This window comes from Aulonocara sp. 'chitande type north' Nkhata Bay, linkage group LG11 (assembly GCF_057382095.1).
Source record: "Aulonocara sp. 'chitande type north' Nkhata Bay isolate Kocher_YH1m ecotype deep benthic linkage group LG11, A_spYH_male_GT1.1, whole genome shotgun sequence".
Taxonomy (NCBI): Eukaryota; Metazoa; Chordata; class Actinopteri; order Cichliformes; family Cichlidae; genus Aulonocara; species Aulonocara sp. 'chitande type north' Nkhata Bay.
This window is the reverse complement of record NC_141354.1, coordinates 5,149,419-5,168,031: the sequence shown is the minus strand read 5'-3', so window position 1 is coordinate 5,168,031 and position 18,613 is coordinate 5,149,419. Positions and strand designations below refer to the sequence as shown.

At 42.0% G+C, this 18,613-nt stretch overlaps 1 protein-coding gene across 3 annotated transcripts in view; it reads left to right on the top strand.

The window, feature by feature from the left end:
- Positions 1 to 9,183: 9,183 nt before the first annotated feature.
- The window catches only part of grik2 (glutamate receptor, ionotropic, kainate 2), a 346,386-nt gene continuing 336,956 nt past the window's right edge, over positions 9,184 to 18,613 (top strand). For 2 of the 3 annotated variants that reach the window (XM_086310278.1, XM_086310275.1), the window contains exons 1-2: positions 9,184 to 9,297; positions 11,681 to 12,081. In XM_086310278.1, coding sequence (XP_086166404.1) covers positions 11,967 to 12,081 — 115 coding nt within the window. In that variant the 5' untranslated portion in view covers positions 9,184 to 9,297; positions 11,681 to 11,966. Of the gene's footprint in view, positions 9,298 to 11,356; positions 11,447 to 11,680; positions 12,082 to 18,613 lie in introns of those variants that run through there. The other variant, XM_086310277.1, reaches the window with a different exon arrangement.

The following is an 18,613-nucleotide window of genomic DNA, read 5'->3' as shown; positions in this document are numbered from 1 at the left end:
AACAGCAATGTCGCTGTTTGTCACCCAGCTGCTGAGTGACTGCTGGAGACTAGCATCTGAGGATACAGTACATAAGCTACGTTTGTTACATCTTTGACACACTCAGGAATGACGCTGCATTTGATGTAATCACAGAACTATTATGTCACCACATTCCTGTAGATGTTTGCGCCACTCTGTCATGCAGCGAATGGATATTAAAAGCTCTTTATAAATGCACAGCATTTACTGTGTACTGTTGTGTGTTACAACGATGCCCTGTTTCACAAAAGAATGAAACATTAAGAAAGATTTTAAAAAAGGAAGAGAAAAATATGAATGTCCTGCACGGAAATCTAAAACATTTGATGTTTGCTGTTAGTCGGGGCTTATCACCTTCACTCTTTTTCTGAGCACTATGTAGGTATAGTTTAGTGGTGACTGGAGGACATGAGGCTGACTGTGAGGGGTTATGCTTTCTGCTTAATGAGTAATATTTCTGTTACAGGCAGATAATTTTGCATTTACAGTACGGTAACATTTTTAGTGGCTACGGTATTAAACAACTTCACCTTATTTCATTTAGCTAGGTGTGTGTGTGTGTGTGTGCTCGTGTGTGTGTGTGTGTGTGTGTGTGTGTGTGTGTCTGTCTCAGTTGGCAGACTTTTCTTCCCCCAAAGCTCTTAATTTTGTTTCATGTGAACTTATTTCTAAATCTTTCCTCACTGCTAAGAATCATTTCATAAGAATAAATTCTATGATTTTTGTATTAAACTCATGTAAGATGTTGTGTAATGTGTTCATTGTGAACAGTGACAGGGAAGTCAACAAAAATTCTTTGTTATGTTGACTGTAACATAGCTGTTTACGTCTTCTTAAGGCAACCAAATAGTTGCCTCAAAGTGCTTTATGCTGTGAGGTCAAGAATAATACAGAGAAAGCCCCAACAGTCAGACGATCCTCTATAAGTATTTGCTGATGGGTGGGAGACAAGGCAACAGACACACTGTGGAAGAGAGCCAGAGATGAACTAATGATTCAGTCACAGTGGTGTACAAACACCGCTTTGGAAAAGAGGTGAGTGAAGAAGAAGCCCCCAGCAGCCTCGATCTATTGCAACATAACTAAGGAAGGGTTCAGGGTCACTTGGTCGAGCCCTAACGACGAGCTTTATCAAAAAGGAAAGGTTTAAGCCTGATGTTAAAAGACAGATCACCTGAATCCAAACTGGGCGCTGGTTCCACAGAAGATGGGCCTGGAAGCCCTGCCTTCCATCATACTGTGTGATACCTGAACAACCACAAGAAAGCCAGCAGTCTGAGAGCAACGTGTTGTATTGGGGCGAAGGATTTTAAATTCTGTTCTGGATTTTGGAGCGATCCAGTGAGATCCGTGTTCCATCAAATATCGGCTAGAAGACCGCACTTTGCTAGACCCATCCCTGTGAGCCTTGTGGTTATCTTGGTTGGTTTTTGATCGGTTATGCACTTGTGTTGTGACTCGGTGCTCTATAAATAAAACTGAATTACACTGAATTGGATTTGCCCCTGTTTCTGGATTCTGTTACACTTTATGCAAATCCAGCAAATTGAATTTGCTTTTGCACTTTTTAATACACTGAAAGTAATAAAGACAAAACTTTCTTTTATACCTCGTCCTTTTATGTTCAGTCTCTGTGGGACATAAACAAGTTGATTCATACAGAATCAACAAGATCAGAAAAATCTTCAGTGTGAAGGAAAATCTCAGCTGATCAAGTGACATATTTTCAGCTTGCCTGTGTATAGGAATTTCTTTTATTTATGTATTATTCACATTATTTTATTGTATAATGCCTTGGTGCCACTGGACTTTAGCATGTCTCGCACTCATGCAGTTTATTTAATGGAAAACTTCCACAACCCCTGTCTTGCCCAGTGTAAACTGTTTGCATCTTTGTATGTGATTCTTCCACATGAAAGCTTTGCTTTACTTCACTTTGATCACTCCACAGCACTAGGACCAGTCATGGGTAATACTACTTTCAGGCTGCTTATGACCTGTGGTGCAGCGGTTTAGCACTATTTCCTTGTTGGACTAAGTTGGTCTCTTTGGGCCACCCAGCTTCAGTCCAAAGACATGTGAGAATAAATGGTGATTCAGAATTTGCCCAAAGTATGCAGGCGACAGTGAGAGGCTGTCTTTATGTGTTGTTCCTGGACCCAATGATACCTGGTGGATTGGCTCCAGCACACATATATGGATTGTCACGGTCCTCCGTGTCTCCCCGACAATCTCTCTCAGGATTGTTATTGTTAGTCTCTCTCTCTCGCTCCTCACCTGAGTGGAACTCACTGCGGGCTCCCGCCTTTGAGCCATGCACCTGCAACTAATCACTCACCCGCTGCATGTCCAGCCACTACTTAAGACGGCGGCTTCTCATCGCTGGATGGATGTGCGACTCTCATCGGTGTAGCTCCAGCGCATTGCTGCTTTTCATGTGTTTGTCTCCATCAATCGCCTCTTAGATTCAAACCCGTGTTTTTCTTTGCACGCAGACCTTCCTGGACCCGTCCCTGTTTGCTGATTTACCGAGTGTGAGTCAGACGGATCGCGAGTGTTGGCAGAGTGACGTGACCCTTTCTTCTCCTGGATTTTCCGGAGCCCATTCCGCCTCACATTGTATACATCAGTTGGTGTTGCGTAAATAAACTTCGTTGTTACTTTAAGGTCTTTCGGTCCTGCGCTTGAGTCCGCTCGTTCATGCTTGACACGGACGGACATATGGATGCTTGTTTTAGGCAGCAGTACGTAGTTACCAGCAACTCTACATACAAATACACTGGAGTTTGAACTTACATGAATAATGTTGGGCTGCAGATTAATAGAGTGCACGATGATTACAAACATGTATGAAGTGTTTTTAGCTGGATGAGTCACAGTATTGAGGTCAGCTGATCAGTTTGGCCTGCTGCTGGTAAGACACGGCTTAGCAAATTATACTGTGATCAGAATCAGAATACTTTATTGATCCCTGGGGGAAATTATTTTTTGTTACAGTGCTCCATTTTAAACCAACATATACTGATACTGGAACTCCGACAGTTACTGTAAGAGAAGAGGGGCTTTGCAGAAACTGCAACAGTTATATTACAGCACGATCAGGCTGACCTAAAGTGAACACTCTAATCAGGACAAATACAGGCTCTGTTCAGTGACAGATGGGAAAGCAACCTCTTCACAGATTCAAAGAATTCACTAATAATAAAAATAATAACAGGCTCCAGGTCCCATCAAAAATCTGTAGCAGTGGTCTGCAGCAGCTCTAAGCATCTCTTCTAAAGGGAAGAGGAAACAAGGAAAAACACAGGTTCAGAGGCGGGTTTGAGATGCTCAGAATCTTTTAAAAATATATTTTTCATTTGTTAAAAGAATCATATGGAAAAGCTTAATGCAGAAGACAGCTAACGATTAGTGGCTGAAAGCCCACCCTGACTGCAGACAAACCTCTGATGACCTGGTGATTGTGAAGACGTTAATACGTCGATTGCTTCATTAAAAAAGTTCCTTTCAGAGGCTGTATTGTCCCCATTACCTTCATTTCTGGAAGCCAGCATTAATCAGTGATCACTGCAGCACTCTGTCAGACAGAATTATTCATCTCTAAATAGTATTTTCTCATATCCTATTCTTTTTTATCTTATTCAAGGGTTTCAGATGCCTTTTATGTCCCATGGGTAAGAGTAGTGGAGGTTGTTGGATCACAGAGCTGTCATTGACTATTTATTTGTAGCCCCCACAATTCAACTTTTCATGCTGCACACTGTGGTGGGCAGGAGGGGAGGGGAGCAATCAAAGCTCCCTTTCATTTCAACTCCAGACTGTGGCTTCAGATCAGGCCTTCATCACTGCAGGGATGTGCTCCTCCACCACCAAATTGTACGTCTGTGATGGTTGCAGTTATTTCTGTCTGATGGACTCATTTTGTTCCCTCCATTTCTCATCCTGCATTTTGATTGGCCCAGAGCTAAAATACTGTTTATATCAAGCAGTGAATTCAGGAATTGGATCCAAAAAACCACAAACAAGAAAGGACACAGCAAAGCATGGGATGTAATTATGTCTGTTTCAATGCAAATCAAGATGTGTCAGCATTTTCCACAAATTATTTTCTCTAATGCTGACATATCATCACATGCTTCTGGAAGGAAGGTGTTTGCTATGCCTGCGGTGCAGGTGTTTCTGTCAACACACACATGTGCACACATGTCTGTCTATCTAAAAAACAGTAATAATAATAATATTTATATTTATAACAAGGTGCAATAATAATTAATGTGCAAAATAACAGCGTGCAATACAAATACACTTATTCTTCTTTTTTATTACTAAGTTATTATACTGTGTATACTTTGGTTTTGGTTTTGCACAACACTGGTCACTATATTCTTCATTTCCGGTTAATACTTGTACAGCTGCTGTTATTGTGTATATATTTATTTATATTTAGATTTCTTTATACATTCTTATATAGTTCTATATTGTGTATTTTGTTGTACAGTTATTTTATTTTCAACTTTAATTTATATATTTATCTTTATCTTATTCTTCCCAGTTAAATTTACCCTTCATTCTAATTTGTGTTGTACAGTTATTTCATTTTTAACCTTAATTTATATTTTATTCCTTCCTAGTTAAATTTACCCTTTTTAATTTTCATATTTATTTCCTATCTTATTCATAGCCTTTTCCTTTTTTGTTCTCTTTAGGTCACGAGCAGTTGTCCAAGCATTTCACTACATATCGTACTGTGTATGACTGTGTACGTGACAAATAAAATTTGAATTTGAATTTTGAATTTGTGTTGTGTTGTTTGTGCTGCGTTGTGATGTGTCGTATTGTGTCGTGTTGTGTTACATGTAGTGCCGACGTAGGACAGTTTTCCAATTTCATTGTACTATTGTACTATGTATGACTGCGCAATGACAATAAAGAGTTATCTTATCTTATCTTATCTATCTATCTATCTATCTATCTATCTATCTATCTATCTATCTATCTATCTATCTATCTATCTATCTATCTATCTATCTATCTATCTATCTATCTATCTATCGATATATATAGACTGTTGATGTCGGTGTAATAAATATATTATGTATGTATATGTATATCTATAGATATATAAATAATGGTTAGAACTACGATCCAGGATGAAATTAAAGATGAGTACACCAGAACAATGGCCACAACTGATCTTGTGATTAGTGAATACCTCAGACAGCAAAAACCTGAGAAAGAAGAGGAAGAATCATGGAAAGACAGCCCCTGCATGGCATGTACCACCTACAGAAGAAGTGACTGATATTGAAACATCCTACCAAAGAAAGGACAAGCTCGACAGAGGCTCTACCAAATCAGGCAGGACCCCGGGTGCAGGCTGTGCAAAGATGCCCCTGCACATAACAGCAGGGTGCAAGACGCTACCTGGCAGGGCATACATGGGACACCATAACTGAGCGGCTGCCATATATAAACAGGAACATGTGTGCTGAGTGTAACCTGGACATTCCAAGGTCAAAATGAATCACGCCCCTAAAGGTGGTTGAGAATGACCGAGCTGAGATCCTGTGGGATTTTCTGGAGCTCCTCTCTGAGCCCTTCGTACTTCTCCAGGTTCTCGTGTTCCTGATGTTGTTGTCTCTTCATATCGCTACATCTATCACTACGGCTGTCTTTGTCTGCTTGTGCATGAGGGCAGCAAGTGATTAGCATGACAAATATTCAGTGACGTATAAATGTAGGTGATTGCAACACATGATCATTTTTTATTGCAGTGTGGAGTTTTTCCTGGAGTTTTGTCATAACACAAAATAGTTGACAAATCTCAATATGACCTTTTCATTTGGCCAACAAATATACTAATGTTTCTGCCTCATGGTCTTCATCAGATCATAAAACCAAAAAGGTTTTGGTAATTTGTGGAAATAAAATCACACGATAATTCGCCTCCTGGTCTCACATCCAACAACGCAATAACAGTTACACAGCAGTGTGATTGCGTCTGAGGTTATATTTTGGATTGACTGATCGCTGGAAGAGTTACATGTTCATGCTCAGCGAAACATAGAGTTGCAGAGCGGCCTTGTTTGGCCCCAGGATAGTGTTTGGCTATGGCATTCTTCCCAGTATGGATGGCTCCCAGTACGGATGGCTCCCAGTACGGATGGATGTTTTATGTTCTGAAATTTATTGTGTGCTCTTTGTTTGTCCAATGTAAACTTGGACACAGAAGCATTTAAGAATTTAGATGACTGCTGTTGAATTGCAGTCATGTTGTACATTGTACTGCAGAATAGATTAGAAGTATAATGAGGTTTGGTAGCATGTCTGCCACTGCAGGAACCTCAGCGTAGACACAGAGGAAACAGTGTTTGCAGGTCATTGCATGGTTGTGTGCCGCTTTGTACGACGGTGCCCAGCTTTAGGTTGCTGTTAGAGCTTCGTCAGGAGTGACCCTGAGGCATGGGATACACATCAAACTGTGACACCTCTGGCTTGCTGTGGCAGTCTACACAGAGCTGTATAGACCCATCTTTCTTCATCACAAGAACAACATGCTCTCTGTGAGCCATCTATTACTCTCATCTCCAGCACAGCATGTTGGGTAATCTATAGGACCCTGGGTCCATGACATCTCTGCCTTTCACCCACACCAGGGTGTCTTCTCCAGTGCAGGTGTCACGCCTCATTGTCACATAATGCTATGCTCACCCTGCCATGTTTTCCATGGTGTTGCTGTAGACAAGAGTTACTTTCCACCGATTTCCATAGAGAAATGGTTTCTGTTTAACGATGGCTACATCTAAAATACTTACAGTGTTTAAGTCACATGTCATTTCTACATCTTTCTCTTTGATCTGAGCCAGTTCACATTAGTGCTGTGGATTGTCTCTTCCTCCCACTGTGCCACAATCAGGGATACATGTGTTGTAGCAGCTGCTCCCCTTAACCTGTACAAAGTAGCTGACCTGAGATAATTATCTGGTAAAACTACAGTGAGCATTTGTAAAAATTTGAGTAATTTGTTGGGGTGTCGTTGGGAAAGATATAAAGCTGTTTCATTTGGGATGCAATTATAGACTCTTCCATGGATACGAGTATTGTGGGATTGTCTACAATGTAACCTTCCACGCAGGTTAGTGAATCTTTTTCTTTCTTTCAAGAAGGACGGAGTTGATGCTACAGTATCATTCAGGTAATCCACACACTTTGTTAGCGCTTCTGTGGATTATTCAACAGCTCTCGGTGGGAATTATTTACATTTTTGCATCTTTGGATTCCCATAAATGACTGAATATTGTTCTGAGTAAAATTCAAACTCACAGCGAGATCCACAGACATTTAATTTAGTGGATGACTTCTAAGCTCTTCATAGTTCTCTCAACATTCAAAAGCATCTGAGTCCACTAACAGTTTACATCCATGATCATAATCACCCCTCTAGTCTGCAGATTGGATTTCTTTATTTGACTCAGTTGAAGCATGAAGCTCAGCCCTGGCGAGCTATATTTTAGTCCTCTGCCTCTTTTATTTATGTTCTTTTGAGTAGTTGGATCTTCTAAGCGACTCGTTTCGCTGTTTTTGGTTTAAAGGGGAATTCAGGCCCAGGTTGTTTGCACATTGCCTTTTCATTCCAAGGATTTTCAAGGACTTCAGTACTTTTGTATTCATTTGACCATTTTGACATTTATTTTTAAGAAACAGCTTTCACAATTGTGACCAAAATGACACATTAAAAACATCAGAAACACATCACAGCAGGCAGCAGTGAAGTGTAAAACAAACATGAGTGGGTCGTATGTGTGAGACAGTCAGCTTGTGTTACAATACAAAGCTGAGAATGTGAGGGTGCTTTGGTGATGAGGCTTCACGGTGTGGAGCGTCTCTCTAACGAGTCAACGCAAAGATGATGTGATGCTAGCATCATGTCCATGTGCTCAGTACCTTCTTGGTGCAGAAATGTTATATTTTCCTAGTTAATCTGCTTTAACAACAACAATGAAAATCATTTTTATTCTTTACTTAATTTAAACATGTTGTACATTCTGTTTTGTTTCTTCCAGAATTTTTATTAAAAAGTTTCACATTTTTACTTTCATAGTAAGTTGGATATTTTATCTTATCTGTGTGTACATTTATTCATTGTTTTGTATTTTCACAGTTGGTTTAATTATTTTAAACTAATATTTTTGGTTATTAAACAGGTAAGTTGGTGCATTCCTGAAGCCAGTGAATTCTGACAGTGTTGATGGGGAATCTTGCTGCTGACAAAATGTTTTCATAATGACTGTCACATTTTTAGTGCTGTTATATGGAAAATCTAAAAAGGTTTCCCATCACTGTTACTCTCAGCACTGCAGTATAATTGGTATATTTAATGTAAGGTAATAAAAAACGACCCTCTGCCTTCAGTTTATAGAACTGATAGGAGGCTTCATTGTGTTCTTTCCACAAGGAATAAATAGTAAACATGAAACACAAATGCAAAATTAATTGTGTCCTCTCTTGCATTAAGTTCTACAAAAACCATATGGTACTCTTAGCAGTTAATTTAGGAAACTTCTACTTTTTTAACCACCAAACACTGATTTTTTTTTTTTTTACGATAAAATGAAATTTACGGAGTAAGTATTTTCCACACGCAGTGCACATTTGAAGCGCAAATATGTGACCGGACTGAAGCAGCCAGCTGCGCTGGGTCCACCAAGCTCAGTATTAATCCACTAAACACGGGGCTCTGCAGCAGCGAGGCCCCGCGATAGAAAATCCCTTCTTTAAATTCCTTTGGAAACCTCACTGTCACAGTTTGAGATTCAACTGCACACTGCTGCATGAAATGATACCTGCGGGAGAATAAAGACAAAGTAGCTCTTAGTACTTAATGAAGGCAATCTCCATCCCATTGTGATGCGCATTTATTCAGCCTCGTGGCATATAAGCAATCTACGGGATCAGGCTTACCGAGCCGGTATGTCCTGTGGTCACTGCCACAACCCCAAACTGTAAGGTGTAGGCATCTAAAGGATTGGAGCCTCAGTCTGAGCTGACAGTCGCCCCGCTGGGGGAAGCTGCAGACGGTGAGCCTTCAGTCCGGAGCGTCCCCCTGTTGCTTTAAGCAGTGCGTCCTGCCGTCCGACAGGAGGCGTGTCTCCCCCACGGCCGGAGCTCAGCGCTACCAGATGAGAGCGCGGGGGAAGCGACACGGTTCTTCCACAGAAACAAATCAACTTCTTTGTGCTGCTTTGATGACTCTTCTCTGCTCACGCTCTGTCTGAGGTAGGCACGCTTTTTTCTCCAAACTTTACACTTATTTCACGATCCTCTGGATTTGTTCAGGAACAGGTCAGGTCGTGTGGAAACAGATCAGACCCAGGTAGAAGCTTTTTCGCGTCGTTTTCCAACCTCCGCCGCTGACGCCTCAGGCGCGGTTTGAAGTTGGTCCGTGCACTTTATCCAGACACCTTTAGAAAGAACGATGTCCATGTCTCAAACACGGCTCGGATTTGTGCTTCAGAAACTCTGAAGGAAAGTGACCTCCCATGTTTATGCACGACCTCTGTGTAGAGACGCTTGTCACCTTACGACTACCTCCTCCTCTTTCTCCTCGTTCTCGGCCTGGTGCTCTTACTGCTGTGGGCTCGTAAGACATTACAAGGGTCGTTAAATTTCCACCATGATCCACTTTATGAATGATCCGTAAATAACGTCTCTAGTTCGCGCGGTTTGATGGAAACTCAGGAGATGAGCCGCACATTTGAAACCCACAGTCCACAAGCGCATTAGCTGTAAATCAACTTTATCATCGGGCAGTGCTGCCGGTGGAGAGGCTCCTCTCATGCGCTCTTTACGCCCTTTCCAAATGCACAAAGGGACATTTGTTGACCTGTAAGTCTGTCTGTGAAAATAGGAGAGATCCGGATGAGTCTGTGTGCTGGTGCCAAGTGTGAGGTCATTTTTACCTGTACAGTCCAGCACTTCTCTACATTAGCTTGTAAAGCTGCCTCTTGTTTTTCTCCCGACCTTTGTGTCCAGCTTTTAACTCGAGGTTGTAATTTCCTTTTGATTTAGCAAACATAGTAACGTCCTGTGAAATCTGAGGATGAAATGACAAACAACGTTACAATCACAGCCAATAGTAATACAGCAGTAATATCAGTTATTTGGTGTGACAGGTGAAGTGTAATGGCCCTCACACAATATTCACCAGAATCGTTTTACATTTACCTTCTGCACACCCACCTGCATGTCTATAAATGGCGGGCACAGCAGTAGTTTTCTGTGTTGCCTACAAAAAATGATTGCAAATATGGAATCAGACGCTTAGGAGTAACAGGATAACCCTGACCCAACCTATGGATCATCAGTCCAAACAGAACATCTCTGCTAATTAAGGAGGCAAGCGAGCAGAGGAAGCTGGCATCATAACGGGAGCATATGTGAAAGCCAGTGATCTCCTGCTGAAGCCTCGGTGAAATCAAGCCTCTGTTCGTGGTGCTGAAACACACTCGGAGTATCTCCTGCTTTAACACACATTCTCTGTTCAGGTGCTGAAATAGCCGCAATGAAAAGCTGGATGTGAAACACAGGCGGTGTCTGGAAAACTCAAAGCCAGACTAAAGTCCGTGGCCTAAACGTTAAAGCCCACGGAGAAAGTCCGTGTTAGCACTCCGTCATCATTACCTTATTTACCTTGTATTTTCAGTAGTTGGCAGCTGGGATTGGAGCGAATATATTTTTATTTAATGCATTTTAAATTATCCCCACTTCCGTACACCTTCGCCGCGTCTGCGTTTATAATCTATAAATTTCGGAAATTATGCAGCACATTAATATGATGACTGAAATTCTAACTGAAAATTTAGAAACAAATACATTTAGTTTTTTGGGGCTTTTTTGCCTAAAAATCCTGTGACTGTTGTTAAAATGTTAGCTGAGTATATTGTTTCATTTCTAAATGCCATCCGAATAGAGAGCGTTCCAGTCACACGGACTTCACCTTCAATAATTCTGTGCTGCTATAAAACGACAGTGCCTCCAGAGTCAGGCACGAAACAGGTGAAATGTAAATTTGATATCGAGGCTTGTGTCTAACAGGTTGCCCAGTCTCGGTCTGAGAAGAATGAATTTCAAAAAAGGAAAAGTAATTCCAAAGACAGAAGTCGAGTGCTGAAACACCGGCGCGCCGAGCGCAGCCTATTCATCACGCTGAGTTACAGTGACAGCTTTGCTTCACACATGGAGCCCACGCAGTCCGTGCTTGAATGACTTCGATCAAACACCGGCGATCATTTCGAATTCATGGCTTGGCTTTTATGGGGCTGTGCACGACGGTGTTCGGCCGACGCAGATTGAGCCGAACCGGAGAAACGTCAGCGCGGCGGCTGGCAAGCTGGCCGGGGATACAGCAGGGAAAGGAGTGCGGGAGGTATGGCACTTTGGGTAGGGGACACAGATCCAAGAGTGAAGTGTGAGCAGCCCCGTCCATCCTATGCGCTCGACGTCAGATGCTGTGCGGCAGTGCAGCGGGAGGAGCTCGGACTGGGGAGGCTGCTCAGACCGCTTCACTGTCTTTCACTCTCACTTTGTCACTTCGGTAACCCCCCACCCCTCCCCCCAGCCCCAACTCTCACCCTCTTCTATCTCTTCCTTTGTCTTTCAGTAAATGGATTTCCCCGCCTAGCATGGATGCCCCGACACCACCACCTCCACATTCACCATCCTTTTCCTCAGCTGAGGTCTTTTTCTTCTTGGCGCAGTGAGCTGGACTCGTACTGATTTTTCCCCTCTTGCCAAATGGATGTGGGAAAACCGCTGCTCAGCCCGCTGGTGAAGATCATGCCTTGATCTTACAGCTGCCTGAAGTCACGTCGTTTGGGTTAAAGAGAAAACAATACAGAGGAATATACCGATCCAGGGATTTAAATCCAGCGCACCAAACAAGCACCATGAAGATCCCCCACCTGATATTTAAAGCCAGGCTCAGGTGCACCGTCAAGCTTCTACTGCTGCTAACACACTGTGTGGGGCTTTTACATGGGATGCCACATGTCCTGAGATTTGGTAAGCTGCTTCTTTTCTGTCTTCTGTTCAAAAGTTTCACTGCTGTGTTTTCACCCCATAAATGATGTTGCTCCATCCCCACCTGTTGGGGACTCGCTGTTTCTCCCTGTCCCTGCTCTGCTCTTCTGACTGTTATTTGCAGAGTACCAAGAAATTTGGCGTAAGGGTCGTGTGTTCAGAGAGTTGGCACAGACCTGCTGCACAGAACGAATTTATGAATGGCCCACAAGTTTAAGGGAGTGGGCAGTGTGCAACAAAATTACCAGCGTAAACATTCACAGATGTTAACAGGAGTGATGCGCTTATCCCACCCGTGTGTTTATGAGGTGATTTCAGGTGTGATGTACTGATGTGGTGATTTTTGTGAAATTACACTTATTATTTCTTTTATACAAAGAATAATATTCATACACTTTAACTCCGTGCTGACGCTCAGAAACACATCTGGATGCTTTAGAATACAACAAAGGAACCACATGTGGTTTTTCTAACACATTCATGCTAAATGATACGCAGGCAGGACATCTTCCAACCCCCATGATTTTGTAGCTGCATCATTTTATTACATTAAATTATATTCTCGAATTATTTTAAATACAAGTTGAATTGACTAATTTACAGACTTGAATGCGATGCTTGCAAAAGCTTAAAGCCACTGATTTCACCGAACAGTGTGGCTAAAATAGTGACGAAAATAATTGAACAAAGGTCAACTTTTTGTTGAATTTCATCCATCAGGTCACGGTGAGGAACAGACGTAAAGCCACATACAAACACAGACATACGCAGAATGCACAAAGTGTTTTAACATAAACGTGCTTCTTCTTAACAACATCACGCCGTTTATTCACTGAAAATAAATATAGTAAAAGGATCCTGTGTAATTAAAGCCACGGTGAACATTTCTTGAATTCATTAATAGGAAGTGATGAAGTGCAAATTGATTTTCTGCTGGTGGAGCTGTGTTGGATCTACACGACACACGTGAAGAGAACGAGGAGACTCTGGGCTCGTCGGTGTGTCTTCGCTGACTGCCTCCCACACTTATTCAGTGCACATGTAGAGTGGACACAGAATGCCCCATTAGCACCACAGTCCTTTACTGCTCTGTGATTAACCGGCCTGTGGGACAGGTTGTTGCTTTTTTGCCACCCGCCGGCCACTTGTGTGTGCTCAGGAGGCATCAAGCTTTCATTACAGAATGCAATGGACCTGCTGAAACATTCAGTGTAAGCACTGCATCAAATATCCATTAGAGTCCTTTATCCTGGGACAACACAAATGTACATTAATATTAAGCATGCTGTTTGCAGATAGGTGGGCAAACTTGTAAAAAACACACTAAATAACCAGCCGTCAAAATCAAAGTTAAAGATGCTGCTGACGAACCGCAAAACATGCTTCCCCATGGTCCAGCTCATCAGCGTCTGTCAGTGGACACACTTCATATCCCTGCGTTTTGTGTTTGAGATTTGAATTTTCAGGCTCTGTGTCAGGAATGACGTCATGTTAGTCGCAAGACATATTGAGACTGTCACAGAAGACACAGGCCCAGTGATGACGACATGTAGAACTATAGGGGCCCATTAATTGCATTTTTTTCATGCATGTATTCCCTAAGGCTCAGTGCATACTGACGTTTTTCCCTTAGTCCTCCCATATAGTCAGATTTCACCAAATAGAGAGGTTAACCCTGCAAAAACTCAACTACAGTTACAGGTTTAATGCACCTTATTATCAAACAGCAAGGAAGACATGTGAAAGTCCAAAGTCCATACATGACAAAATTATGGAATCACAGTGACTGTAAAGCATTAACAGTAATCATCATCATCAAATGATCCTCTCTGAGGATGATGCTGTTATTGCAGTCACCTTTGCTTGCAGCTTCTTTGTAAGTCGCCCTGCATAGCTGCACACGTATATGTACATAGAGACGGGAAGAAACCTGGTGGTTAAAACAGAGCTAACTAAGATATCAAACAAGCAGATGAAATAAAACAGGTAACGGCAGGAACACAGTCCCAAGCAGGTACACCTTGTGGGATGTTAGCAGGCTAGATTTCATGAACACGGTGGGTCAGATAACTCCTGAACACTCGGTATTACTCCACACTTCAGCCTATGTGAGCTGGAACAGCAGTTACAGCAAGTAGAAGCTCACAACCAATTCAGCACATTTAAGAGTCGTCACTGTTAGAAATACACTCCCAAAAAACCAATAGAGTAAAGCTGCCGCGGCTGGTGTGCCCGGCTCCTGGGAGAGCAAACAGACGTTACAGGAACACTGAGTTCTTATAAAACCTTTGAAACAGAACTTTTAAACGCTTAAAATTATTTTTATCCAGCTGAGCAGAGAACAGAGACATTACATCGCAGCGAGACTTTAAATGTGATCGTGTGTCTTTTGAAGACAGACACATGCTGACAGAAACCTCGTAACTGAATTTTCCCATGGCCCATTGAAGCTAAAGCCCGAGTCGGATCAGCTGGAAGCACTGACCCGTGATGACATGGGACCTAGTATCTGTGTAACATTGACTCCAGCCTGCTGCCTCTGCTGAGATGTCCCAGAGTTTTGAGGAGATGTAATGCACACAGGTGAGGTCAAATTGGATTACCTGTGTGTGGAAGAAGTCACATTCAGGGGCACCTCACAGAAATACTGTGATCCTCAAATCTGAAAGAAGCGAGTTGAAATTGGATTTCTGTACAGTAAAGTTTGCACCGTGCCTCTGTTATGTCTCCAGCATGGGTGTTGAGTATGTTGCATTGGCTGCACTGGTGAGCATTAGTATGAAGGTCAGTGTTTAATGGGCCATACAAGCTAAATGCTGCAGGTCAGGGCCAGACCTCACTCCCCGACAAGCCTGACTGTCAATAAGTGAACAGAAGAGTAGACCTGGCCTGGGCCTCACTCATTGCAAATAAAATGATTTGCAGAGAACCAAAAGATACTTGAAAGTAATGTACAGCAAAGTGTGCTGTGCAATATCGTGTCAGAACCAAACAAGCTAATTAATGTAGCGTTAGGTGTGTTTTTCCAGGAATATGACTGATCACAGATGTCACTCCAAAAGCATTAAACTGTGTTTGGATGCTCAGCTGAAGGATGGGATCTCTTCCTGTTTCTATAAAGGAGAATGGCAGTCATGGAGGCTGCACAGACAGCCAGGAACTACGTCAAACATTTGGACCACGAGCAGTAAATGAGCTGCTCTCTTTATGGCCCACCACGATATTTACTCTGCGGCAAATAAAGTCTGTCGAGCTGGTGGTAACAGATGGTAGAAGAAGAGAAAGTCTGATGACAAAGAGAGTTAACAGAAGTGAAAAGAGTCTGAGAGAGTCACACATAAGGAAATATGGTCGTCTCTACACGGTGATAACCTGAAAGACTTCACACCCGATCCCGAGGGTGTCGTTAGATGAGCAGTGAAAAGAGGACAATCGTTCTGAGCAGCCTCTTTATGGCCTTTGGACATGGAGACGATGGACAGGACAGGCTGGACCTAAACAGACCAAGCAGCTGTTGAACAAAACAAGCAGCTGTTTTGTTCAACAGCTGCTTGGTTTAAATCCACTGTGGTCGTGTCGAGGCCAAACACAGGAACAATCAAGTCCAAATATATATATATATATATATAGAGCTGGGCGATATGAGATTTTTTCATATCACGATATGTTTTTTTCATTTCAGGCGATAACGATATCTATCACGATATCAGCCAAATAACTATATTTGTAAGATTTAAATGTGCCGTTGCTCACAAGTAAAATGTGAAATAATCAGCAGCTTGTTTTTATTTAAATATTTATTTCCCATAATAAGTTCAACAGGGTAGATGTACTTAAGGAACATGAGACTTTTTCAGATAAATAAAGGCAAATATTGCAAACTACACAAAAGGCAGCCGCTAAAGCGTTTAAGTTTCAAAATAGAACAAACGAAACAGACTAAACTGTCAATTCCACTTAGAAACAAAATATTAATTCTAAAAATAAATCTTAGTTTGTTTTACAGAAGAACAGACAAAACTGACTAACTTTTGTCAATATCAAATAAACTGAGAACTAAAAGGAAATTCTCAATCTCTCCTTGTTGTATAGCTGAGCTTTTCAAACAGTTTTAACAGTTACTTTAGTCTGACAAAAGCCGAATGACGAATTAGCGCTTCCAGTCAGAGACTGAGGCTACGTCCACACGTACACGGGTATTTTTGAAAACGGAGATTTTCCGTTTTCGTTTTAAAAATAATCCCGTCCACACATAAAGGCAGAAATGAAGGAAAACGCTGCTATGAACATGCCAAAGCAGCAGGTGGCGCTAGATTCCTAACCGTGCAGAAATGTTGGCCAATCAGAAGTCTAGAAGCCTCGGTGGGAAAAAGTAAACAAAGCTGGGGCATAGAAGCAGAACCGAGTCGTATGTGTGGAGGGACAGTAACTGTGTGTATATGTAAGCATTTAAACACTGCAGAGAGTAGAATTAACAGTATTGTAGAAATTCATTTCACCGAAACAATAACGTGGCGCACAGTGTGACGCATGCACCAGTTTATTGTATTTCCAGACTTGCTTTCGGCACAATTTACAGTGCACGCTGCTCTGTTTTTTGTCAGACTTGAAATAGCAGAAATACCTTCACACTACGGAACTTCTATGGCTCTTCCGTTCGACAATCTCTCCGGCACTGGAACCATCATCTGTTTTCTCTTCGGTCACGCTCGGTTGATTTTTCTAGTCGGCACACTCATTTCCTCCATTACCCGCTGGCTGCTTCCCAAACAAACACACGTGCGGCTTGGCACTTGTGCTGTATGTAACAAGTCACGTGACGTGACACTGCGGCTGTGATTGGTTCGGCTCTGCGCTACTTAATTTAGATTGGCTGACCTTTTTTTTTTTTTTTTTTAAGAGGACAAGAGCGGCGAGGTCTATCGCGATAGCTTAATTTCTCTATCGAGTAAAAGTTATATCGCGATACATATCGTTATCGTTCTATCGCCCAGCTCTATATATATATATATATTTTTTCTCTAAATGACATCAGAAACAGCAGTATGCGACATTACGTGATGGCAGAGCTTCAGTTCATCCTTTGTCATTTTTTTTTTTTTTTTTTTTTTTTTTTTTAATAAATAGGACAGGGGGAATGAATGAGAGAGAGAGGGGGAGAGAAAGAAAGAGAACCAAAGGGGAGAAGAGACGGTGAGAAGGGGGGGGAAGAGAGAGAAAAAAAAAAAGAACTCCTGGGTCAATCAAGTCCAAATATAAATGTTTCCTTTCTGTACTCAAATAAAGCTCAGTGCTGACGTCTGTGTGTCTTTATCATGAACACGTGTGTGTGTAGCTCTGATTGTGTGTCAGTGATTCAGTGTCTTGCCGTGACTTACAGGCTTTGTGTAGTGAGATGTAATCATGTGAGCCGAGTCTAAAGTGTGAAACAACGACAGCGTGTGATTTCTCTATTACTTCATTTTTTACGCACATGATTTTTTTTTAACATTAGCATCAGAGGAGGTCAGAGGTCAGTGAGACTGGAAAAGTGTGCCTTAAATACAAATGTATTATTATCATATGTAACAACCAGTGCTGCAATTTTTGGAATAATAATAAAATAAATATACATTTCAATAAAACTACAAAGTGAATCTTTCAAATGTGGTCAACGTATGTTTTTCTAAATTTAGAGTCTGTGAAAATATGTGTTACCAAAACACATGAGTCACATGTATGGATTTGTAAAGAAAAGCGTCTGGACTTCTTTAAGTTACTTGAAGACGTTTCACCTCTCATCCGAGAAGCTTCTTCAGTTCTAAGGTCAAATGGTGGAGAGTCCCAGATATAAACCTAGTGGGAGTTTCCCCCCACAGAGGGACAAAAGAACCCCTGATGATCCTCTAATCGCCTGAGCCAAGGTGTGAAACTGGGTGTGGGTCCCAATCAGCCAGAGTTTCGGGTGAGTTCATTGTGAAACCTGGCCCCACCTTATCATGCGAATTCCTGAGGTCAGATGGCCCAGGATGTGAGTGGGCGTTAAGGCGTCTGAGAAGGGATCTCAAAACTGGATTATAGATGGCAGAGAGTTGGTGTCGTAAACCAAACCTCTTTCAAACCATCTGTTCTCTCTGTCCAAAATGTGAACGTTGGCATCCTCGAAAGAGTGTCCTTTATCCTTAAGATGCAGATAGACTGCTGAGTCTTGTCCCGTGGAGGTGGCTCTTCTGTGCCATGCGCTTTAAAATAGCCAAGAGCCTTTGAGCTCACCCAAAACCTCGGCTGATTGTGATTACACCAATTTTCATGCCTTGGCTCATGTGATTAGGGTAGAGGATCATCAGAGGGTCCATTGTCCCTCTTTGGGGGGAAACTCCCACTAGGTTTATATCTGGGACTCTCCACCATTTGACCTTAGAACTGAAGAAGCTTCTCGGATGAGAGGTGAAACGTCTTCAAGCAACTTAAAGAAGTCCAGACGCTTTTCTTTACAAGCTCCTTAGACTACGATGACCTGGATGACTGAGAACCT